Below are 23206 nucleotides of genomic sequence, written 5' to 3'. Positions count from 1 at the left end.
TAGACTATAGAGACAATAGAGACTATAGACCTTTGGACTGGTATATTCAGATTGAATAACATATCCTAACTAAATATCTGAGTAAATATCTCTTTTCTACTATTTCCTACTTTCTGTCGTGTACTTTAAAGCCCGGAAGCGCGTCATCTGCGAAGCCGAACTCTTGGCGCGGAGTAACTGCCGATCTTCAATTTCAACATGATTTCCAAATCTAAGCCCGCCATGAATCCTACAGTGGAGGATGAAGTCGCCCATGATGTTCCCACCAATCTAAATTCCAATCCCAGACCAGATGGCACGCCAGTCCCTTGGTCAGAGGTATGTCTTTGTTGCGCAAGCCGCGAACCGGGCGAGCTGTAGCTAACCGACTTTTTTCTTTGCAACCAGATCTTCTCCCGCCATGAGGCCGTTCTTTGCTCCCACCTCGAAATGCTGAGCATGGTGAAGGAGCAGATTACTCCGGAGGTCAATGGGTTCCAGACCGTCTCCTCAATGGTGAACAAAACAGTACTGGCGATGAACCAGCTGAAGATAGCTAGGAAGCATATGGTGAGTACTGTGCTCGATTTCTTTTTCATTGATCATATCACTGACTGTTACTTATTTAGATGAGCAGTAAGTCCCACCAAACTCCTACCCCGGAAGGAAGAATGCAACCTACCCCACCCTTTACCAAGCAACCGAGACAGGAATTAACATGACACACTTAGAAAACGCTACACCCAGCTCCTCCAACCCCACACAGTCGACTGACACAGAGGCCAATACCCGCAAGAAAAGACGCAGGATCTTTCGGGACAATGACACAGCCCGTCCTGAGCACGCGGACGAAACACGAGCACCCAAACGATACCGTGACTCTTCCTCCCAGCCAACACCTGAGCAAGATGGAGAGTTCACGTCAACGTCACTTGGGACTGAGGATATTTCAGCAGAAGTCCAGCGACGGCTGAAAATAAAGGAGGAGAGACGTTTGAAGAAAGAAAACCCTAAAGCGGATAAACGCAAGCGCGACAGTCTCATGTCGAATGAAGGTGAATCGCCTCTTGCATACAAGCCTGGGAAGAAACGCCTTAAGCTGGGGAATGATCATAAGAGACATGGTGAATTGATGGATAATGACGCGGACACCCCAAAGAAGAAACGACGCAGATCGCCTTAAAAAAGAATTCTTGAAAGGGACCATGAGTGATGCTGGACCGTTACTCGGTTTTTTTATTATTATTATTTCCGTCGTGCTTGAGGTTCGTGTACTGGCGGATTCTAAAAGTTCGAGGAAGAGGCAATGAAGTTTGCATTGAGTGATATTGTGATGGTTTTTACTGAAACTATTCTTAGATATCCCAACTGTTCGGTTATAGTTCGTATTTTCTATCCTGCTAATCGCTATCCGGGTAGAGATTTTATCAAACAAGAAGTTACGACCATCTATGTAGTCTCCTCTGGCGCTTGTCAGAAAGGTGAAGCCATGAACGAGAGAGGAATTCCGAAAATCGTCGAGCAGAATGAGAGAGCAAATAGAATGTCACATACCAACATAAGGAGCAGAGTTTTACGACGATTCTTGGGTCCGTTGCAATAAGCGGCTTCGGTGAGATTCTAACAAACTGACGTTTACTCGAACAAGTTGCCAATCCTTTGCAAAGAGAGCAACTATGCTGAACCAAAATGCTGATTCCAGATCTGGTATAGTTCGTTACTAAGTAAGGATTAGCGCGTATAATTCTGCGCTCCCATTGGCTTGGTCATACTTTCTTACAATGTACAAGGTCAAAAGACATCAAGCAGTAGAGACAAGTCGAAAATAGATTCTAACCGAGTAGAAGGCGGAACACGAGTTTCGAGGACGGTGTTAGAGATATGAGATCACAATTTATCTAAGACGGGATTCTTGCAGTCAGTCCGAGGTAGGGATTATATTACAACTTGCTTGGCCATTTCTCCCTCTCGATTCGTTTACTGGTCTCGCGTTTTCCTTTATTTTCAGGATTGTTTTATCGCGATACAAGTATGCTATGTGCTCTTGGTGTTATCCTCGAGATGTATGGTCATGATGACATTATGTTCCGCATTAGGCATAGTGATTGACAAAGTATATATCAAAAGCCTTGTACGTCGGAAGAATGCTATTATCTGGCGCACTTAACAAAGACGGGGTTTATGTTTATTATTTTCCTATGACGCCCCGACAGATTGCTGCCAGCACCTCGATTGAAGTGTTCCGACACATTTTATTCTTTCGTGATTCTCTGGTATCGAAATGACTTGAGTCTAGCAAAAATCACAAGACACGCCGAAGGTTTTTCTTTGCCTGTGTTCCACGGACGAGGCATTATACTGAGACTGAACTATAGTTGTTTCTATATAAATGTACCGCTCCAAGCCCGACAGCTGGCCGATGCTATCTTAAGCTCCGGACCTCTGATGAAAATGACCAAAGACCTCTGTCAAAATCAAAGTTGAATTCCTTTGTTCACCCCCTTTATCGCGCTAACAATGGCCCATTGTTTGCCTTTATTTCTCAGTCCGACTCCCCTTTAGGCTCTACGTATAACGACATATAACGGTCTACCCCCCATATGTCATAGGATTCAGTACGATGAAATATCAACTTGCCCTTATTTAGATATTAACTTCTACGAATCCAAGGAAATCCAATATATTCTCTCCGTTGACGAACTCAGCGCATTTCCTAGATTAGTTAAGTAGAACACCTTGGTATTATAAACCCCCCTCTGCTCACCTTCGACTCCTATTTTTCTTTCCTTCTTCACCTCGCCCCGGGGTCATCCAAATATCACAATCATCAAAAATCATATCACAATATCCGGCATTTGCTTTGCAGGTGCCTCTCATCCCCTCTTTGAGGTCTGTACCCTTCACCTCTGGGTATACATTCCTCCATCCGACATATCAACTTGGCCACCGAGGCCATCGACAAACAATCTTTCAACAACAATCTTTCAACAACTGTTGCCGTCTGTACTCAACGCAGACTCGGCCCTCCTACCTCCAAAGAAGAAGATCTGTATTCCACTTCATCAAATCGCCCAGCCACCTTTGTCGCAAGTTGCCAGGGTCAGGGAGTTGTCTTTCATCGTCGGACTTCGAGAGTCCCCGGCCTCTTGAGGTGAAGTATCCCAGCTGAAGGCACCTATAGACATTCCTCCCCAAAAAGATCCACCAAAAAAAAAAAAAAAAAAGGATTCCAAAAGGGTTGAGAAGAAACAAGCCCAGCCAAGGGAAAAAAACAAGCCAAAAACAGAGCATCCGCTTGGCCTCTTCGAAGTTGAAAACCGGCCTTTGGAAGTTCAATCGAATGACCCCGCTTGCACGAAGCTTCTCCAAAGAAACAGGCTGCGGTAGTCCAAACGCCCATCATAGCTTTGGTATACGGAACCCTGAGAAGATGAATTTCACCGGCCACCCTTCCGCACCCTCTGGGCCCAGATCCTACCAGGGCAATGGAGGTGCTCGAAACAACCGTGCAAACAACAATCCCAACGGTAATGCATCTTTCGCGGCCAATGGACCCAGGTCTTACCAGAGCAATGGAGGTGCTCAAAACAACCGTGGAAACAACAACTACAATGGCAATGCCAACGGCAACCGGAACAACCGATGGAACGGCAATGGCAATCACAACAACCAGCGGGACAATTATCAAAACGGGTCTGGCAATTTCAACCCTACCAACAATGGCACTGGCAATGCCAACCCCAGCAGTCCCAATTACAAGGGCAAGAACTTCAACCCCAACTACAAGGGGAAGAATTACAACCCGAACTTCAATCGTCCCGTTCCGGCAAACATTGTAAGTACTCCAATTCCCTGCATTATCCGATTCACACATTGATGATTTGATACTAACAATATGCTGTAGGGTCAGGTTCGAAATGGCAATCGGAGACGTCAACCCAACAACAACCATCGGGGTCTCCAGAGCCAGGACATCCAATACAACATCGACGTTCAGATGGCTGAGGCACCATCGGATGAGCCAGTAAGTTGATACCTCCACATCCATTTTGTAAAAGATCAGTTGCTAACATTGAATATAGAATGACATCGAGATGCCTGACGCGCCACCTCTTCCGGATCCAATGAGTGATCCCTGGCAAGCAGTTCCAGATCCAGTGAGTGATCTCTGGCAAGCAGCCAGTGGGTTGCAACATGCACTTACTTCTCTACAGAGGATCGAAGCCTTCACAATGGGTGCTCTTGCGGTCAAAGAAATTGTTAGTCCCCCACTTTCCCATTTCCAATTCAATCCCTTTGCTTTCCCAGAACCTGTTATGAATCCTCTTGCCTTTCGCCCCTCTGCTCCCAATCACCCTGTTTCCCATCCTCCCATTTCCACTCACCCTGCTTTACGTCCCTCTGTTTTCCATCATCCTGTTGATAACCCTCCTGCTTCCACTCACCCTGCGTTCGGAGCATATGCTTTCAATTACCCTGCTTTCAGTCGCCCCTCTTTCCGTCCCCCAACTTTCCACCCCCAGCTGTCCATCCCAAGATCATCGCTACTCCAAAGCTGCAAGGAAATGCTGAATGTAACTTTTTTCTCTAACAATATCACAGGCCGAGACCATGCTCCGACTAGCTAGCAACCTTGACCCTAGCTACGTCCCCAACTGGGATCCACTAGACAGCGGCCTAGCCAACCCTGTTCTAGTCGCCGAACGAAGAAACAACAAGAAGTCGTGATCAACCTGTCGTCCTCAACAGAGTCAGACTCATGTCCACCAGTCACCACCCACCGACCTTCGGACCCCAAGACCTCTGGGATCCTCAATCGGGTATGAACCGTCAAAGACGGGTGACAACCCACCCGGAGCGGGGCAAAGAAGACTCTATCGACAGATGACAGACAATACGAACATCACCTGGTCCTGGTGTTGACGGTGCGGCGCTTGCCCCGTCCACAGAAAGGACCAGACCACGGACCGAGAAGAAGCTCGGTGGAGGAAAAGGAGTCAAAGTGGTACATGTGCAATGGAGGAATCGAAAGAAAGGACCCTGTATTTACAACTGCAGGCCTGGTCATGGTTTTTACCGAGCACCCAATTGGAGTTTGCCGGGTTTTCCCATGGCCCCGTCGGGGTGAACAAAACTATCAGCATCGGCATCAACATGAACATCAATATCAGCATCAACAGAAAAAAAAGCCATCCACTTATTTTCATCCCACGGCTCGAATGGGAGGTCTCGCCATTTGATACCATCCGTTTTGGGCGTATCAGACATCTTGGATTTGTTTTATCTATTTCAGGGAAGTGATATACTTGGGGTCCATATTGGATATGAGATATTGTCCATGTGCTGGATTTGGTTTGCTTGTGAGTCTCTCGCGATGCCATGGTCGTTGAGATCTCACAGCTTTCCGGATGGGATATACTTGGGATTGATGTTGGATATGAGACAATTTTCATGTACTGGACTTGGTTTGCTTGTGAGTCTCTCGCGATGCCATGGTCGTGGAGAGTCTCTTTGTTTTGAGGACAATTTGGATGTAGTTTAAAATGAAGAAATATTATTCTACACTTGGATTCTGTGTTCTGTAGGCTTGCAGACACCGTAAACCGACAGGAAACAGACATTATAAAGCCAAAAAGCGGTCTTTCGCGATAGACGAGGTTCTTACGATGTCAAGGACCAATATGTTTTGGGATAGCTACACATGTATACACTGAAGTGATTAGATACTGTAGACTGATTGCAGCTTGTTCGAATGGATGTATTGTACATAGATATAGTGATAACAGCCTTTTCCGACACGAACAGCCTAATAAATTCCTGGCAGGTGGAATCCAAAAATACAACCAAACACCTAATCCCAATGCAAGTAGAGCAAAATATAATACATCAAGGGAGGGGGAGAGAGAGACAGAGTCGCTGTACAAGACACACAAAACAGACAGACAGCACAAGCATCGAGAACTCACTCCTCCTTCTCAACCACCGTCTCATCCTTGACTCCCTCCCCAGCCTTCCCATCCTTCCCACCCCAGGTCCAAACATCCCAAATATGCTCCTGAATCAAATCACCATATCCCTTGCCCTCACTGAGCGCCTTCTGCTCTTCTCTCAACCTCCTCTCTTTCCACCCCTCAGACTCCCCACCCATCCAAACCCGCTGCACAACGCTCTCCTCCTGCGCCTGTCTCGCCTTGAGCTTCTCAATCTCCTCCTTCAGAGCTGGATCGGGAGCGCGGCGCTGCTTATCCGAAAGCGACAAAATCTGCGCCTTCAACTGCTCGTTCTCGGCATGGCGGAGCTGCGCATCACGCGCGGCCCGGAGTCGTTCTTGGATCTCCTGCGCGCGCTCGCTAGGCAGAGATGAGAAGGACCGTTGCGCGCTTGAGATACGCGCGTCGATTCGGTCGATTATGCTGCGGCCTGTGCGTTCGTGCACGATGTGGTTTGCGGATGCGCCGAAGGAGCAGAGGACGAGGACGGTGAGTGGGTCGAGTTTGCGTGGTGGGAGGGCGATTAGAATTGGGGCACCGATTAGGAATGTGTAGGCGGCGTAGTTTTTGAAGCGTTTGTAGTCTGCTTCGCGGGTTGCGTTTAGGTCTGGGGGCGTTGTGGTTGCCATTTTTGATTTGGTTGATATTGCGGAGGTTGCGGAGTTGAAGGAAAATTTATGGTTGGAAGATTGGGCTTGGCGGGATACTTGGCAGGGTCGGGTTGATCATCTTAGTTATTGGTGCTTTCTCTTTGATATACTTATTTCCTTTTTTTTCTATTTTTCATAGATTTGTATGATTAATATAATAATATCATCTTAAGCAAATGGAATCACTCTGTTTTGGTTACAATACAAGAGAAAAACACAATATCAAAAATGATCTCCACTATATGTATACTACGCATGGGATTCATATAGATCTATATGAAATATGTATGGCCACATCTAAAAATACCTAAAATCCTATATCAAGAGACCCTCAAATATTAAATTTGCTATACAGTACCGATAGAAACAAGGATCATAATTCAGCTTCATCTATGATTGGCAGAGTAAACAATCTCACCTTATGAGTGTCCAGATCGAGGTCATACAAAAGACGTGCGTCTTACCAAACCCCAACACTATAAACTCCAGGGCTTACTTCCTCCTTCGACTTTTCCATCTCACCACTTCCACTCCCCCATCTGACTGCATCTCCAATTTCCAACCAACAATCAAGATGTTTGCCAACAGTCTCATCTCCTGGTTCTCCTCCAAGGAGTCCACTCCCAACACTACCTCAGATGCTACCAGCATCGAGAACCACCAGCCCACCAGCCCAAAGGCACCTTCCACCGACTGCATGGTGACCGAGAAGCCTGTACGCCATACAAGACTCAATTACCCCAAATATCCTTAACGAACCCAACTAATACTCTTCCAGAACTCCCAGGAGAACATGATGAAGCTGCGTGGTGGCGGTGCCGGCGATATCTGTTGTGGCCTGTATGTCAAACCCCTCTGAACCACATATCGCCAAACAAAACTGACATTCATCTAGTTGCGCCGGTCTTCTCTGCTTCGAGTGCTGTGAGTGTTGTGAGAATTGCTGCTAGTTGCGCGGTGGTTCGATCACGCCGTCCGCTTGGTCCTTTCGATATCGTCGACACCTTGCTCTGCGTTTGCCAGAGTTGCGTGTTTGTCTCGTCCGGTTATTCGCCTTTTGAAGGATTGAGATGGGGGATATCGAGAAGGGGGGGATCAGCTGGGCTCGAGGGGCCTTGCCGTTCTGCCCTCTATTCTTAGCGTGTCTCTTTAGCGTTTATCGCAGCCTTTGCGTGGGAATTGAGTCCAGAGACAGTTCACACATACCCGATTTGCTTTTCTAGCAGAGAAAATTGAAATTCAGTCTCGTTTTTTATCCATTGTCAATTGTTATAATTGCGTTTTAGGGCCAGCACGGTCGGCTGGAAATAGGCTCTGACTCTACTCTAGACAATGGATATTGATCAAGGCCATTTGTGCTATGGAATTATGTAAAAGTGGAGAGATTTCCCTACCATTCTCCCCTACATTCTTCCTTGATCTGAGTTAATATCCATAGAACTGTGGTAGAAAATATTGAAGCTCACCCTCCAATCTCACCCCGAGGTACGATCCTCAAATTTCATTCTCAGAAACTCGCCCTCTGATCTCAACCTCAAACCTCACCCTCAAAGTTCTTCCTCATCATCGTCAACGTACGAATCGGAAAAGACAAGTCCCTCCAGATCATCCACTAGGGAATCCACGTTTGAGGAAAATGCCCCTGCATTGGAAGACACGAGACCGGCGTTGGAAGATACAGCCTCTGCATTCGAAGAAACATCATCTGCGTTGGAATAGATGTCATATCCATTCGAAGAGATGGCCTCAGGGTTCGAAGAGACATCTCCTGCACTCACAGATGGGACGCCCACATCCGAAGAACCGGGAGTATTGTGCTCAGGCTGGCTACTCACATCGAAAGTGATCTCACCAGCCTCTATTCCGTCATCATTAAGTTGCGGGATATCGGCAAAGCCACGAGTAACTTCACTGAGTTCCTGTTCGATTTGGCCAGTGGTTACACGGAAAGCACACTTAGACCATCGAGCTTCCATGTGCGCGACGAGTGCGGCGAGGGTCCTGAATCGTTTGAAACATCGAGGGCAACTATATGGAGGATTATTAGTGATATTCTCTTGCAAGATACACGGACAGAACAAGCAGATACTTACTCGTTGATCGTTTCATCCTCCATCGTGAGATGATACTCAAATGTGGTGACGTACAAGAATGAGGAACCGCAGTTGCAGTAGTAGCGACTTTTCTCATGATTCCAGAAGCTCTCGGGGTCCACGCCTTGGATCTTGCGGTGAGCGGTGGCTCGGCAACGAATTGGTTTAACATAGTTCGAAGGGTCTGATCCTTGGACGGCGAGAGTAGATGCAGAGGGACCCGCCTCGCTCAACTGCCCAGTGGCTTCTTGAGCAGACAGAAAAGGGTTATCCTGGAGCATTGAGGTACTGACAATATCATCGAGGAGCACACCCCCGGGCGATTCAGTGGAGGTACTTCCTCCTTGTCCTTTGCCTGGGGTCATTGGAGCGCCTAGATCGGGCCAGTCATCACGAGGATTAATTGCATCAGCGGTATCGCGAGCAGGGCGCTTTTCTTCCATGCGGGGTGTAGAGATATCTAGCAGAACACCACCATCCGTATCCGGGTCCTCGCTAGAGCTGTCAGAGGGCGGGGACTGCGGTCCAGGAGAGTGTCTTCCCATGGTCAGAACGCTTGTTGCGCCGTGCAGGTCATAGTTGGTGCCCTCGAGGGACTTTTCTGGCAGGCTAAGAACAGGGCATTCCTTGTCTTCGATATGTTTAATGACTGCAGAAGCGGACTTGTACTTGCAACCACAGCCCATGCAAGCGATTGCACGACCTTCATGATGGTTCTAAAAAATGGACAGTTCGTCAGTACGGTTTCTTGTTTCTAAGATACTTTGAAAAATGATGGAGACTTACGTTTCTCATGTGAACTTCCAGACCAGCCTCGCTGCGGAGCTCAAGGCAACATTCGGGGCAAGCAAAGTGACGGTCGCTCATTATCTTGTGCAGATGGAGGGTCTGCTGAGATTGGAAGTCGAGGTCACATTTCATGCAGTAAGAATGCTTGTCCGCATTGGACTTATGGTGTTGCATCTCGCCGACGGATTCAAAGCTAAGTCTGCAGCCCTTGAAGGTACAAAGTACCCCCTCCACTTCTTCTGCCATCATGAAGAGCTTTGGTGACTCGGCAAACGATGAAGTGACGCGCGTCAACGAAGGATGGATGGGATTAAAAAAGCTAGCAAAGGAATGAGGAGAAGAAGAATATCAAAAAGTTGATTGGAGGAGGAAGGCGTTGGAGGCAAACAAAAGGATTTCTCTTTGATAAAGCATGCAAGCATAAGAGGTAAGAGGCCATGATGGTTTGATATTGGATGATATATTGGAGAAAGCTAAATCACCAATACAAAAAGCATCGAATAATTTGATGAAACCGGGAGTCGATCGCAAGACTTTGAGATTCCAATCGATTCCCACCGTTGTCGTTCCTTCCGAAAATGGGTGTCTGAATAGCCTCATTTTTGACTTGATATGCATGTACCTGAGTTCGAAAGTAGCTGCCAACCACCACCTTTTGGTACTCAGATTCTCTCCTAAATTGAGATACAGATACAAATATTGATGTGGATACTATACTCCAACTTTGAAACTCATATCACACTAGGAAGCCATTTCAATCGAATATCTAAGATCCCGAGTGACTTGGCTGTTAAATTTTAGTCCTATATAAAGAAGACAAGTACTCAGATTTCAACCAGCCCCCCCCCAAGTGGCCCAGCGGTACTATGGCCGGGGCATCCCACACCAGGATGTCGCAACGGGTTTTACTTGCTCCCCACTGTCGGTCGGACTCCTATATGCTGAAGCTCTCCCGAAGCACTACACTAGGCAAACCCCCCGCGGAAGGGTATAGTCCCCCGTTACTTAGGGGGAGGCTGTAGTTAGTACGGTGAGTGGAGGTGTATAGGGGAATGGCCGGAGGAGAGGACCATGGACATAGAGATACCAGACTCTGTCCATACCCTCCTGAGGTCTAGAAACGGTCTAGATTAATGGGGACCTTTTTGTTTGGGTTGATGTTTGGCAGTACTTACCTTTTATCACTTCGTCCTTCCCTGGCTTCCTTTTTGTTTATTCTTCCTTCTCTTTCCCCTTTGCCCAGGTGGTGCCATGGTACTCGAGCTATTCTGCAACTGCCGTCTGAGTGTCAGACTTTCCAAAGTGACCTTGCACACAAAGGCTTCTATGTATCCTTCAGCGATGTTGGATAACTTTGCTTGTTTCCTTGGAAACAGGTATAAAGTCCAGTTTTGGTCAAATCCATGGATGCTAGTGACTACCTTATTTCTACCATCCTGTAATATCACTCATGATAGGAACTTCAAGGGCTGTTAATTGAGGTAAAGAACCGAGAAAATCCATGTTAATACGATAGCTCTTTCTACTTAATAACATTCTTAGGTTTAGAATCGAGAAAAGGGCAGCCTATTTACTTGTTAGTGATTGTTCAGGAGGCCAAGAGAACCGTCGAAGGCTTACCATTTCCCACGAAGAGTGATAACAGCCCAGTTATTACCATCCTCATCAGTCTCCTTTTCAACCTTGGTCGAAAACGAGATTGCACTCATAATCCCATCCCCAAACTTCTCATTGAGAACCGCCTTGTAGGCATAGCCATAGTTCTGCACGATCTCATAGAGTCGGTAGATAAGGGGTTCCTTGGGCGGCATTTGGACAGAGCGGCCACGATCGGGGAAGCCGTTGAGTTGTTCCTCCAAAGGCTGCTGGGGGATGAGAAGCAGATCGGCCAGCTTTTCGATATCTTCGGGTGACGCCTTGGCCTGGCCGTAGAATATGGCAGCTGCAGCTACTTCATTGCGACCGAGGTGCTCGCCAATTTTCTCAAATGTTAGCTTGCGAGCGGCCTTAGCTCTGAAGAGTGTTGTGGATACGGCGGGGAGGTTGGGGTGCTCTGTGGTCTGAAATGGGGTCAGCGGGGTTGCGGGTTGGCAAAGGGTATTCTCACGTCCAGGGTTGCAAGAGACATGATGGATTAAATTAGGTGACGGATCTCAGTTGCTGAAGGATTGATATCTTGCGGTAATGCTTGATCGTTGGTTGTTGGTTATTGTTCGGCTGTGACAGATGGATGTTAAGGTACTTTGGAACAAATGTACTGCGGGGAAACAGGTTCTGATGCAATATCTATGATTCATTCATGGATTTCCCGCAATAAATGTGATACCATTCATCTTTTACCATTTGTACTAGAAACTTTCCATCTACACGTTTTTAAAGCATTAGAACTAAATTTAAGCATAATTTAGGCCTTGGGCCATTCCATGACTTGGCATGGGAATGATCACATGGCATGGTTTTAGCTATGGCTAAATAATAGCTAGGGTATACAATAATACAGATTAAATCAGACATATAAACCTAGAAAAGATGGTGTATAACGTTCAAATATTGAGGCATCATGGTCAACTCTAGTCCGTACCTAGGTACTCTCCGTCGATGCCAAAGCACCTCGGAATCACACTTGCGTAGATGATCACCCCAACCTAAACCCCTTTGGGAAACCTCTGCGAGTAGCCAATCAGAGGTGTGGGTATAGCCCCACTTAGCTTATTGATGCTATCCGACGATTACCAAAAGTAAGTATAGGCACCCACTTTAGGCATATACCTAAGTAGACTGAAGTAAAGAATAAACTCACTTCTAACTTACACTTTACCACATGCACTTCGCAAACGACCTCGGTCTCTGTCATATATATAACACTGGGACGATCAAGAAAGTGATAAAAATGCTCTATATCCTCAGAATTGGTCTGTTCTTCGACAACTCCGGAAGACCTACTACTATTCATCATGGCCACATTACGAAATCCGATGGATAATATGAAATCCACATGGCGTACATGGGACCGAGACCAGTGGAGGCTACCACACAAAATCTTCGAGCGTGTCAACGTATACCACATCGACCTCAACAGAGAAGTCCCAATCCATCCCAAAGAAGACAAAATACCATACGTATCCGACTGGTCTTTGAACCGTTGGGTTCTTATCACCTCCGGAGTTCCAATTCTGGTCCACCAGCTCTTTACCTATTTTACCGGATACAATTTCCACCCGATCATCGCCTTCCTCTACTACTACCAAGCCTCAAGACTTTTCACGACATGCGAGCTACGGACTCTCCGAGAGCTTGGTCATACCTACGGGTTCTTAGACGGCGACAAACATGAGCGAGATGGTGTGCCCGATGTGGGAGTTTCAAAGGCTCTAGTCTCGGTTATGCTGGCTGGGTTTGTGCGTCCACTGATGACAGTATGGCTCACCTACGACGCAAATGAAGCACCTGTCTCACTCAACTGGGCTTGGCTGCTCGTGGAGATCAGTCTTTACGGCATCATCCTTGATTTTTGGTTCTATTGGTACCACCGTGTCATGCATGATGTGAACGGTCTCTGGAAGTTCCACCGCACCCATCACCTCACGAAACACCCAAACCCACTGCTCACAATCTACGCAGATTCGGAGCAAGAATTCTTCGACATTGCCGGTATTCCATTCATGACGTGGTTCACTATGAAACTCATGGGTATGCCGATGGGATTCTACGAATGGCATGTTTGTCAGATGTATGTTATATTTGCAGAGCTGGCTGGACATAGCGGTCTTCGTCTCCATGCGTCTCCACCTAACCCTGTGACATGGTTGATGCGAATGTTTGATGCTGAGCTGGTGATCGAAGATCATGATTTGCATCACCGTCGTGGGTGGAAGAAGAGTCATAACTATGGCAAGCAAACGCGGGTGTGGGATCGGGTCTTTGGGACATGCAGTCCCCGTATCGAGAGTGTGGAGGCCAATATTGATTATGAAAATCCTGTTAGCATGCCGATTTGGTGATATATCATCGCAGGTACTCTGTACTTTCGTCGGCCGAAAGACTACTCTAATGCGATGGGCGTGAAATAAAATTAGAATATGGCCTTGTAGCTCTTCCGGTAGTCCTCTGTTCCTCATTCAATACCTCCGTTCTTGTTATGGGTTATCTTAATGGCCATAAACATAAATCCTCGTCCAACATCGGAGCTCCGAGCAGCTTTTATAACCAACGCTTTACGACAAAGAGAGTCTGGTCGAGCGGATATCTGGAATATCACTTTCGAGAGCTGCCGACATCGAGAATAACATAGCACTGTGCTACTTCGACACTTGTCTCGCTTGTTTTGGTATCTGTCCCATTCTCCCCGGTACTAGCACTTGGAATGTCTGCAACATTTTAAATCCTCACAAGCGTGCTGTAGCTATTGGGTATCTAATTTGTGTAGGTAACATAAGTGGGATTATTGGGAGCTATCTTTATAGAGCTGATGAGAAGCTACGATATCATAGGGGCTATGGAACGTAACTTGCGCTCGCTACTACTAGAATTATGGCTTGTTTATCCTTGGAATTCTGTCTGTGGGGTGCAAACAAGAAGAAGAAGGCTGTGATGACTGCGGCTGAAATTGAGGATAATTATACTGAAGATCAACTTCGTGAGATGGAAGAGAGAAGCCCTCTGACCAAGTTTAGCTTGTGAAATACTCCTATTATCATATACTGATTTTACAATGAGGCTCTTTGCATAAAGTGGTGACCATATGGTTCCAAATATTAATGCCCGGTTCGGGCAACTGGCGAATGGCAATGGTACAACCATGTTACTTTGGCCTCCATCTAAACCTTTGAAATCGCAACTACCCGGGCGGTCACTGATATATAACTTAAATTAACTATAGAAGGATCCAGAAAATATGGGAGTTCGGCTGCAAATAAACTGTTCAAATCGACCCCATCGGAGAATTTGCCGTCGATTGTGAAGGCATCACCATCAGTCGGAAATGAAAAGGGTTCGTTGGCAGTGCCGCCTTGTACCTTTATATTCCGGCGTTTTGGGGTTTGGGGGGTTCGTTTTGGCCAAAGCTGGCATTCCATCTTGGAGCCCTTGTGTTTGCTCTGTTCGCTCTGTTTTCCCACCTGCGAAACTCCGGGTCCTGCCCAGGTGGGCAGTTCCGAAATCTTAGTCAGCATATTCGCACGCCTAAGCATCAAGACGGACAGTACTCCGTACTTCGCATTAGGGTCCTGATCGCCATGAACGTGATAGGTCAGAGACAATCCTTTTAAACTTGAGTTTGTACTGCTGTAGGGTGAAAATTGACCTGGGAAGACCTATAAAAGACTCTACTTTTTAAGTAATCCCTTTCTCTAGAGTCTACACTTGTATTCTTAGTTGAATGCACTCGTTTGAAGAACTGGCCAGTAAATATTTAATATTTATATCTGCCCTCGTTTTGTCTTAGATACAATAGAAGGTCCCGCGCCTTGCCGGTTAAATCCAAAATCATAAAACTCGCTCACTGTGCAGATCATCGCCTCTTAACAAATGATCGGCTCTCCACATGCGTACCGAAATCCACTATAAAACTACTGTAGCCACATATTCTTCGGGGAATTTTCGCAAATACTATAAAATCAGGTATCAGATAGATTATCCCGGTTCAACTTCAAGCTTTAGGCTGCCCAATCTTATCCAACCCCCAGTCGCCCTATTTGGCGCCGTTGTATCTAATTCGCCCAGAGATTTTCCCCAACTAGCGGAGATCAGTTTCATGTCAGAAAAACCTCCATGGGGGTGTTTCAGTTGGAAATTAAGCTGAAGGACCAGGGACCTCCGGGCACCAACCGCGAAGATCCTTTCCCAACACCCGGGCGGGCTAATAGGTACGAATTTATCCTTAGAGGTAAGAGCAGCGATAAACTATCAAGCTGTTGGTATTATCGAGTGCGGAGTCCGAAGCAAAGGATAATGCCATTTATAATATAAGGTAGGTGCAGTTAGTGCTTTATACGGAACATCGGCCCACAATTCCAGACGAAGCCCTTCATCGAAAGAAATTGTGATTGACAAGATGTGACGGGCATATAAGTGACTGACAGCCCACGTCTCTAAGATACATTCCATTCCATTTCCTAACATCAACATCCCGCATTGCTATCATCTTCCTTTTCACCGACCAACTCCTTATCAAAATGAAGTCCTTCGCTCCTCTCACCACTCTCTCCCTGGCGCTGGCCGCAGTGGGCAATGCCACAAGCGCCTCTTCCTCCGAGGCCCTTACCAAGCGCGCCGACTTCTGTGACCAGTACGGCACTGAAGAGCAGGGCAGCTACAAAGTGTACAACAACATCTGGGGCCAGGAGTACGACACATCAGGCAAACAGTGCACCGGCGTCGACTCCCTGAACGGCAACACGATCGCCTGGCACACCTCCTGGTCGTGGGGCGGCTCCAAAACCCAGGTCAAGAGCTATGCCAGTATCGGTCTCGAGTTCACTGCCAAGCAGCTGAGTGCCGTCAGCAGCATCAAGTCTAGCTGGGAGTGGAGGTATGTGAAGCATGCACTATGGTCTAGGAGTTAAACTAACGAGCTATTCTCAACTAGCTACTCTAACACCGACGTGGTTGCTGATGTCGCCTACGACATGTTCCTCAGCTCCACCGCTGATGGAAGTGAGGAGTATGAGATCATGGTCTGGCTCGCTGCTATGGGCAATGCTGGCCCGATCTCTACCACCGGCTCCCCCATTGCCTCTGTCACCATCGGCGACATCCCCTTCAAGGTTTGGAAGGGACCCAACGGCCAGATGACCGTTTACAGCTTTGTTGCCGAGTCTACCGTTAACAGCTTCTCTGGTGACATGCTCGAATACTTCACCTACCTTATCGAGAACCAGGGCCTCAGCTCCAGTTTGTACCTGATTAATGTCCAGGCTGGTACTGAGCCCTTCACTGGCAAGGCTGACATGGATACCTCCGCATTCTCTATTGAGGTTGTTTAAGTGGAATCCAAGAGCATAAATCGGGGGTTTTGTGTTTGAGAAGACTGCTCTCGCCATGGGCTTCACTCACATCGCTGTTTTTCTTATATTCCAGTGATCCCTAGATCTCTCCTAAGTCTAGCAAGGGTTGATGTTGAGATTATCATCTGATGGATGTATTGTTTGCTGGGGTTCATCCAACTACATAATACATTCTGCTATACACTCCACTAGTTCTTGTGTCTAACCTGGTTGATCGGCCCTCACACCTGAATGCCACATTATAGACTATTTCTATGGAATATGGCTTATAACTTAGATAGTATGACCGGCAGTTGTATTATCTTGGCAAAATAGTTCCGTCTGTGCCATTTCAAGATAGACGAGGAATTCAATTCGAAGACCCAGCTGCTATGGAATATTTGGCTGGTAATCCAGGTATATCTGGCAAAGGAGACGTGACTCTCAAAGATAGGTAGGCTGTCTTCGATGAATATTGTACGGATAGAAGACAAGGTTTTGGGAATAGTAAGGAAGCCCAAGTCAAGTCTTTAGGGCTATCCGACTAGAGCAATATACTTTCATAGGTGGCTGGGTTATTACAATACTTTAGGGGTTTTACCGACCTATTCTTTACAATTCATTCAAACAATGATTTAAACCTGGTCTATAGGACCTTCCAGTCTTCACTGGTTTTACTATAACCAAGACACGACTTGTAACTAAATTTGTGTGTCAAGCTATCAGTCTCAAAGGCCTGCCGGTAAATGTGTTTGATTGGGTTAATATTTATTGAATACACAAAGCCTTTTTATTAGGTGGTGTAAAACAAAGAGCACATGAAAGAAGAATAACCGAATCGTAATCACCGGTTGTCGCTTATATATAAAGGAGTACTGCTCCTATGATACGATCAACCAACCACTACCAATCTAGTAAATGTTCTCACCATGGAAAAGAAATCAACCACAGGTGTTTTCATGAGCATTTTACCCGAAGACGCACTGGAAATTGGCCGCAGTAGGAGAACTACTATATCTCGTAGCTATCCCTTCCCAGCCACCGTTCGTCGTATTTGGTTCTACACCACCTCTCCGTTACAGTATATTGGTATGGATGTTGAAGCGGCCTATTTGCCTGCATCAAGCTATCGAGCGCGGTATACTGAAAGCTCCTCCGATAAAGTACTGTTAGACGACTGAGGGTTTCTTGAGAAGCTATCCTTTCTATGAACAGTATCGAGTGGGGGGACCAAAGGAAATCATCTGGTAATGAGGACAATGCAGCAATTTCTTTTTCTTTTGTCGGATTTAGATAGTGAACAATGAAATATCCTTCTTTCATGTTTAACGGAATCTTGGAAACTGAAAACGGTTGAATATTCGCCCGGGCTAGGTTCCTCTATTAAGCGGGTTAGGCCACCAGGGACTAACTATTTTCGTAATAGCACCAGGGTCAACTTGCACCAATTGCTTGGCGTTTGATGGCTCACAACTGATGGTTGGCATTGTTAACATTAATAAACACTATGGCGCATAATGCATGGATAATTAGTTATGCAGCTATACTTACATGTGTAACGGCACTAGAGACTATGTAGATCTGCTCGCAATTTGTCTCGGCTTTCAAAGCCGTTTAGAATACCTGTTTCAAGCGAGAGTTAATTATAGCACAAAGTACTCCGTACTCTACAATGTACGTTGGTCTAATGTAACCATGTATGAAGTACGCTTATTGCCAAAAACACTAAATGACGTATGAAAAGTAAGACGGCCTACGAAGATGTATAGGGGCCTGGGGTCAAAACCCCTTTAGGGAGGTGGTTGATGCCAGGATACCTGAATTAGTACCGCTTTATATACCGCTCTAATACAATGTACTGTAAATCGTTAATATATCAACCTGCCTAGATGAAGCTTTTGACTTCCATAAAAATTCAGGCTCCATATTTCCTGGCGGTGGTAAGTCTAAAAAAAGAAGCTTTTGACCTCCATACAAATCAGACATCTCTACATATTTGGCCCACTAGGAAGTTCGCTTTTGGAGGTGTCTGAATTTGTATGGAAGTCAAAAGCTTCATTTTTTTGGACTTGAGCACGCCAGCAGGATCAGGGTACCTTGATGACTAGATCATATGTAATAGTAATTCAGGTATTTTGATATTTCTGCCGTTCTGAATTAAGGCATTCAGACATAAAATCCCCCCCCAAAGGGGGTTTTGACCCCGGGCCCCTATACGTCTTCGTAGACAGCCGTTTGACTCAGCCCCCTCAGTGTTTAACCCTTGCATAGTCTAGCGATACAACATAGGGAACTTTTCGTGTTCTTTCTGACTATATTATTGTAGAAATGTAGATCGTCAATGTCTGTGTCCAATAGAATCATAGGACATTTCAAAAAGTGGATTTACCCGTGGTCCGAATTAGCTCCGACGACGCCTATTGGTCCGATTATTGATCATTCAATGAATTCATCCGGCTCGCAGGTTGATCAATGATCACGGTGGGTTTTTCCTCCGATTCAGGCAGTGCAGCAGATGTTTTAGAGGGCTCAACTATTTATTACTGGTGGGTTCAGAGTATTTCAGGGGTGCAACAAGAAGTGCGCCCGTATGTACATATAAATTGCGGTTCAGCATATCAATCAACGCGTCTTTCATTTTTTTAAATCTCTCGTGGTCAGTCAATCCATACTAACAACAAGATCATGGACAAAAAATCATTTAAAGTCATCATTGTGGGTGGCAGCATTGCTGGACTTTCCTTAGCCTTGATGCTGGAAAGAAATGGCATCGACTTCGTCATTCTCGAAGCCTACGGCAGCATTGCACCCCAGGTCGGGGCTAGTTTTGGCGCTTTGCCCAGCGGCTTACGCATTCTCGACCAGCTGGGTTGCTATGAGTCAGTTCTAGAGATGGCGGAATACCCTGTTGACAAACTTCGCTTCTGTGATTCGCAAGGACAACCACTCTGGGGATTCGATAACGCCGAAAGGAGGTCAATCGAGAGGTTTGTCGCCATTCAAATTTATATCCCAATATTGAAACAGCAGAATCAACTGACAATACCTCCAGTCATGGTTATCCTATCTTATTCCTCGATCGCCGGATGTTGGTAGAAGTCCTCTATAAAAAGATCCAGGATAAGTCCAAAGTTATCACCTCTCAGCGAGTGCAGAGTATTGAGAATGGTACTTCGAGTGTCACAGTTACCACAACGACTGGTGAAACCTACACCGGAAGTATCGTGGTCGGAGCAGATGGAATCCATTCCAAAGTCCGTCAAGAAATGTGGAAAGCGGCTGAAAAGATAGATCCCACTTGGATTGATCCCACGGAGAAATCTGGTATGAACTTAAACCTAGGGGCTTGGAAATTATCAGCTAACTCTTGTGGAAGCACTTCCTGCAACTTACGCATGCATCTTCGGCATTTCCAAGGGCGTGGAGGGGATCGAGAAAGGCACATTGACCTCGGTGTACAATGAGCATTACTCGTATCTTGTTCCCAGCGGACCCGGAGACCTCACCTACTGGTTCCTCGTGCGGAATATGGGAAAGACATACTATGGCGCAGATATTCCTCGGTTCACCAAGGAAGAGGAGGAAGCCTTCGCAACGGAACATTTCGACGACCAGATCACTCCTACAATGAAATTTTCTGCTCTGTACAAGAGTAAAATTGCCTCGGCATACTCCAGCTTGGCAGAATACGTCTATAAAAGATGGCATTTCCAGAGAATTATTACTATCGGCGATGCCTGTCACAAGGTGAGACCACCTATCAACCTCAGAACAAGATCATGCGAAAGACTGACCAATGCCCCGCTCAATAGTTTGAGCCTTTGACAGGCCAGGGAGGCAATAATGCAATGGAAACTGCCGCATCCCTGACAAATCATCTCGTTGCGGCCCTCAAAAACTGCCAGGCAGGCACGCTGTCATCGGCCGACATTTCCAAAGTTTTTGAGAGCGTTCAACAGCAGCGTGAAAAACGTGCGTGGGAATTGGTCAAAGCAGCCCATGCCCGGCAACGTCTCGAGTGCCAGGAAACGCCCTTGTTGAAGTTCATAGGAAGGTACGTGATGCCACGCCTTCCGAAATACGTTGTCCTCAGCAAATGGATCGTCTCGTATTCTCCTGGAGTGTCCTTGGACATGCTTCCGCTACCACACAAGGCTCGGGAAATTGCCTATTTCGATGAGCGCTTCAGAACACCGTCATCTCGGGGTGTGGTGAGCATCTTGTTGTACGCTGCATACTTCCTCCTAGCCTGGTTAGGATATCGCCAATTGTCAACAGCACTCCGAGCGAATGGAACAATGGACTTGATCCGTCAGGCAATCAGGGGTCAGTCGGTTCCACTCCCAGGAGGAGTTGAAACTCCCCTTCGCCAGGTGTACACAGGGCTCGGAGCCGTTGACCTCATTTTGAAAGTCATCGTGACGATATTCCTGCCTGCGGTTGCCAACTTCTCTACACCGGAGCAGCCGTTGCAGGTTCTGTATTTCCTGGCTTCAATGATGCCGGTTATCGCTATCTGGACTGTTGAAGGGTTCAGACCAAGAAACAAATGGACCCTTCTCGCAACTCCGAGTTTGTGGGCGGTTCTGTATCAGCTGCGCGGAATTGGGCTGATTGCGCCCCTCTATTATGCATCGAGTACCTATATCTCCTCCGGAATGCTATACTTCTCCCCAAGTACCCGCACGCTCCCTGAGTCCACCGCTCGAGCGTTACTGCCTGCAATGGTATTGGGATTTGCCGTGCCCACAATCATGCTGTTCTTCCCATTGGCTGATGCCCTGAACACGCGACAAATCTTCATTGCGCTGTGGCAGCCTGCTCCAGTATACGTGGTTATCTTGACTCAGATATTCTCCCATGTCATCAAATCGATCGGTTCGAGCACTCCGGTGAAGACCGATAGTGCCGCAGTGGAGAGCAAATCCAACTGCGACATCCCACACTTGAAAACCCTCTACACTGTGGTCGGCGGTGTATCTACTTGTTTCCATGTGGCCTTGCTGCTGAGCTGGGCTGCTTTGGGAACGAACTTTATCACTAGGGCATTCATCCCATCGGCCGCTTTCGCACAGGTGGCAACAATTGCAGACGGTGTCTTCATATTTTTCCAGAATGACTTCCTGCTTGTTGCAGCGGCAACTCTCCTGTGGTGCTTAGCTAGCGCATGGGATTTGTACCGCCTTGGGGTTTCTAATGTCTCTTGGCAGGTGGCACTGGCTAGTTTGATTGTGGGTTCCATGGCAATCGGACCAGGTGCCACTATGGCAGCTGTGTGGTATTGGCGGGAGGAGGTTATGAGTCGGACAGCTTTCCGCCGTCATGGTCCAGGTCTTTAGCTCAATAGAGAGTACGTGGTGCTACAATTTTGGCGTTGAGGGGCCTTATGATCAACTAGGAAAAGCCACAGCGAACTCCCAAGGGTATAACAGGGCGAGGTAGATAGTTCAGAACGAGACTGTGTCCGATTCGGGCTTTCGTGTATTTTTATATAAAGTAAATAGGGTATTGCGATGTTCCGCAGGTTGGAGGGTGTAGTTGAATGTACACAAAGCTATCCCGGAGAGCCAGTATCTCCAACTGACATCCACCTGACATTGTAGGATATTACCCTCTCGACATCAGACCGGCGAAAGCCAGCTACACAGCCCAGAGAGACTGGAAGCTGGCTCAGTCCTGGCTAGGTTAGCTCTCATCGTTTTTTTTTTTTTTTTTGCATTGAGAATAGTAGCAATAATAGTGTAAGCGTACTGTTGATCAATTTATACTCATCGATAACCATCATCATACCGTTGGGCAATTCCCCCTGAGGTGCCTCCAAGTTCGAATGCCCAGGGGCTGGACTAGAGGGATAATTTATTGTAAGGGTGGACGAAGGAAACTCGCCTACACCGATACCTCGGTTGAGCAGGTATCTTTCGACATCATGCACATCAAACCAGTCTTCGTCTGCAGGAACATGAGTCACACCATTTGTTGCTCGGAAGAGAGCGAAGCTATCTGAAAAGTCGTCACCGGAAGGTTGTAAATAGTGTGTTCCTGCACCGCCGAGGCTGATATATGGGAATCGAGCATCGATGATAGGATGGCAAGGTTCCAGGTTGACGACACGTGCGAAATAATCTCGAATGTCTGCTCGTGGCATTCTTTGTAGTAGTAATCCGAACTCCCACATGTCTTCGTCTTTATATGAGGGATTTGATAGAAACCGATGGCCACTTTCAGCGCAAGCACGATAAAGCCGTTGGGTGAAGCGTGTGGTTGCATATTGTATGGCGTGTGTTTCAGCAATATATGGTGCCACAGGAATGGGGATAAAGTCATTTGATTGGTTATTCAGGCCCTGGGTATTAGTTGAGGGAATCATGCCAGCCGACGAGCCCAAAAACAATTTCCAGAAGTCAGACTCCAAAGTGTGATCTTTTAATCTGCCCATTGGCACCTCGGACGCGACCTGCGCGTGGAGTTGCTCAACGACAGCTTGGGATGGTTCCGAAGACTGGTTGTTTGGGGATTCTTGAAAGTGAATATCGGCCCGCTTGAAATGGGACACTATATCATCCCGCAGCAACTGAACTTTCTGGAAAAGTTCAGGTTGAGACAATTGGGACCCATTTCGGATCACATGGTCATCGAATGTGTGCATGATCTGGCTCAAATGATCAAATGCATTTTCCAGTTGCTCTACGCGAGCTTTCAGTGAAGAGAGCTGGGACTGTTGG

General features: G+C 46.8%; 12 protein-coding genes across 12 annotated transcripts; 7 read left to right on the top strand and 5 right to left on the bottom strand.

Moving 5' to 3' along the window:
• Positions 1–198: 198 nt before the first annotated feature.
• On the top strand, positions 199–1162 carry N7487_001753 (uncharacterized protein; the record flags this gene model as incomplete). Its single annotated transcript, XM_056869501.1, has 4 exons — positions 199–318; positions 388–549; positions 609–615; positions 711–1162. The coding sequence occupies 4 exons, from the start codon at positions 199–201 to the stop codon at positions 1160–1162; spliced, it is 741 nt and encodes a 246-aa protein (XP_056734285.1).
• A 2157-nt stretch (positions 1163–3319) lies between these two features.
• N7487_001752 (uncharacterized protein) lies at positions 3320–4707 on the top strand (the record flags this gene model as incomplete). Its single annotated transcript, XM_056869500.1, has 5 exons — positions 3320–3814; positions 3884–4003; positions 4062–4136; positions 4194–4553; positions 4582–4707. 5 exons carry the CDS (start codon positions 3320–3322, stop codon positions 4705–4707), a joined length of 1176 nt encoding a protein of 391 aa, XP_056734284.1.
• Positions 4708–5052: 345 nt separating this feature from the next.
• On the bottom strand, positions 5053–5247 carry N7487_001751 (uncharacterized protein; the record flags this gene model as incomplete). Its single annotated transcript, XM_056869499.1, has 1 exon — positions 5053–5247. The coding sequence occupies one exon, from the start codon at positions 5245–5247 to the stop codon at positions 5053–5055; it is 195 nt and encodes a 64-aa protein (XP_056734283.1).
• Positions 5248–5941: 694 nt separating this feature from the next.
• On the bottom strand, positions 5942–6598 carry N7487_001750 (uncharacterized protein; the record flags this gene model as incomplete). The annotated part of the gene is made up of 1 exon (XM_056869498.1): positions 5942–6598. One exon carries the CDS (start codon positions 6596–6598, stop codon positions 5942–5944), a length of 657 nt encoding a protein of 218 aa, XP_056734282.1.
• Positions 6599–7193: 595 nt separating this feature from the next.
• N7487_001749 (uncharacterized protein) lies at positions 7194–7569 on the top strand (the record flags this gene model as incomplete). The annotated part of the gene is made up of 3 exons (XM_056869497.1): positions 7194–7334; positions 7398–7459; positions 7515–7569. The coding sequence occupies 3 exons, from the start codon at positions 7194–7196 to the stop codon at positions 7567–7569; spliced, it is 258 nt and encodes an 85-aa protein (XP_056734281.1).
• A 597-nt stretch (positions 7570–8166) lies between these two features.
• Positions 8167–9747, bottom strand: N7487_001748 (putative C2H2 finger domain protein; the record flags this gene model as incomplete). Its single annotated transcript, XM_056869496.1, has 3 exons — positions 8167–8647; positions 8713–9428; positions 9499–9747. The coding sequence occupies 3 exons, from the start codon at positions 9745–9747 to the stop codon at positions 8167–8169; spliced, it is 1446 nt and encodes a 481-aa protein (XP_056734280.1).
• A 1298-nt stretch (positions 9748–11045) lies between these two features.
• On the bottom strand, positions 11046–11629 carry cyn1 (putative cyanate hydratase; the record flags this gene model as incomplete). The annotated part of the gene is made up of 3 exons (XM_056869495.1): positions 11046–11067; positions 11122–11561; positions 11609–11629. 3 exons carry the CDS (start codon positions 11627–11629, stop codon positions 11046–11048), a joined length of 483 nt encoding a protein of 160 aa, XP_056734279.1.
• Positions 11630–12455: 826 nt separating this feature from the next.
• Positions 12456–13502, top strand: N7487_001746 (sterol desaturase family protein; the record flags this gene model as incomplete). The annotated part of the gene is made up of 1 exon (XM_056869494.1): positions 12456–13502. One exon carries the CDS (start codon positions 12456–12458, stop codon positions 13500–13502), a length of 1047 nt encoding a protein of 348 aa, XP_056734278.1.
• Positions 13503–15674: 2172 nt separating this feature from the next.
• N7487_001745 (uncharacterized protein) lies at positions 15675–16484 on the top strand (the record flags this gene model as incomplete). The annotated part of the gene is made up of 2 exons (XM_056869493.1): positions 15675–16030; positions 16088–16484. The coding sequence occupies 2 exons, from the start codon at positions 15675–15677 to the stop codon at positions 16482–16484; spliced, it is 753 nt and encodes a 250-aa protein (XP_056734277.1).
• Positions 16485–17413: 929 nt separating this feature from the next.
• On the top strand, positions 17414–17665 carry N7487_001744 (uncharacterized protein; the record flags this gene model as incomplete). Its single annotated transcript, XM_056869492.1, has 1 exon — positions 17414–17665. One exon carries the CDS (start codon positions 17414–17416, stop codon positions 17663–17665), a length of 252 nt encoding a protein of 83 aa, XP_056734276.1.
• Positions 17666–19169: 1504 nt separating this feature from the next.
• On the top strand, positions 19170–21823 carry N7487_001743 (FAD-dependent oxidoreductase; the record flags this gene model as incomplete). Its single annotated transcript, XM_056869491.1, has 4 exons — positions 19170–19471; positions 19537–19808; positions 19861–20231; positions 20297–21823. The coding sequence occupies 4 exons, from the start codon at positions 19170–19172 to the stop codon at positions 21821–21823; spliced, it is 2472 nt and encodes an 823-aa protein (XP_056734275.1).
• A 215-nt stretch (positions 21824–22038) lies between these two features.
• On the bottom strand, positions 22039–23130 carry N7487_001742 (uncharacterized protein; the record flags this gene model as incomplete). The annotated part of the gene is made up of 2 exons (XM_056869490.1): positions 22039–22160; positions 22236–23130. 2 exons carry the CDS (start codon positions 23128–23130, stop codon positions 22039–22041), a joined length of 1017 nt encoding a protein of 338 aa, XP_056734274.1.
• Between the last annotated feature and the right edge of the window lie 76 nt (positions 23131–23206).

This window comes from Penicillium crustosum (assembly GCF_028827405.1).
Source record: "Penicillium crustosum strain IBT 35664 chromosome Unknown utg000001l_segment0_segment0, whole genome shotgun sequence".
NCBI lineage: Eukaryota > Fungi > Ascomycota > Eurotiomycetes > Eurotiales > Aspergillaceae > Penicillium > Penicillium crustosum.
The sequence above is the reverse complement of the archived record's forward strand: the minus strand, read 5'-3'. Positions and strand labels throughout refer to the sequence as shown.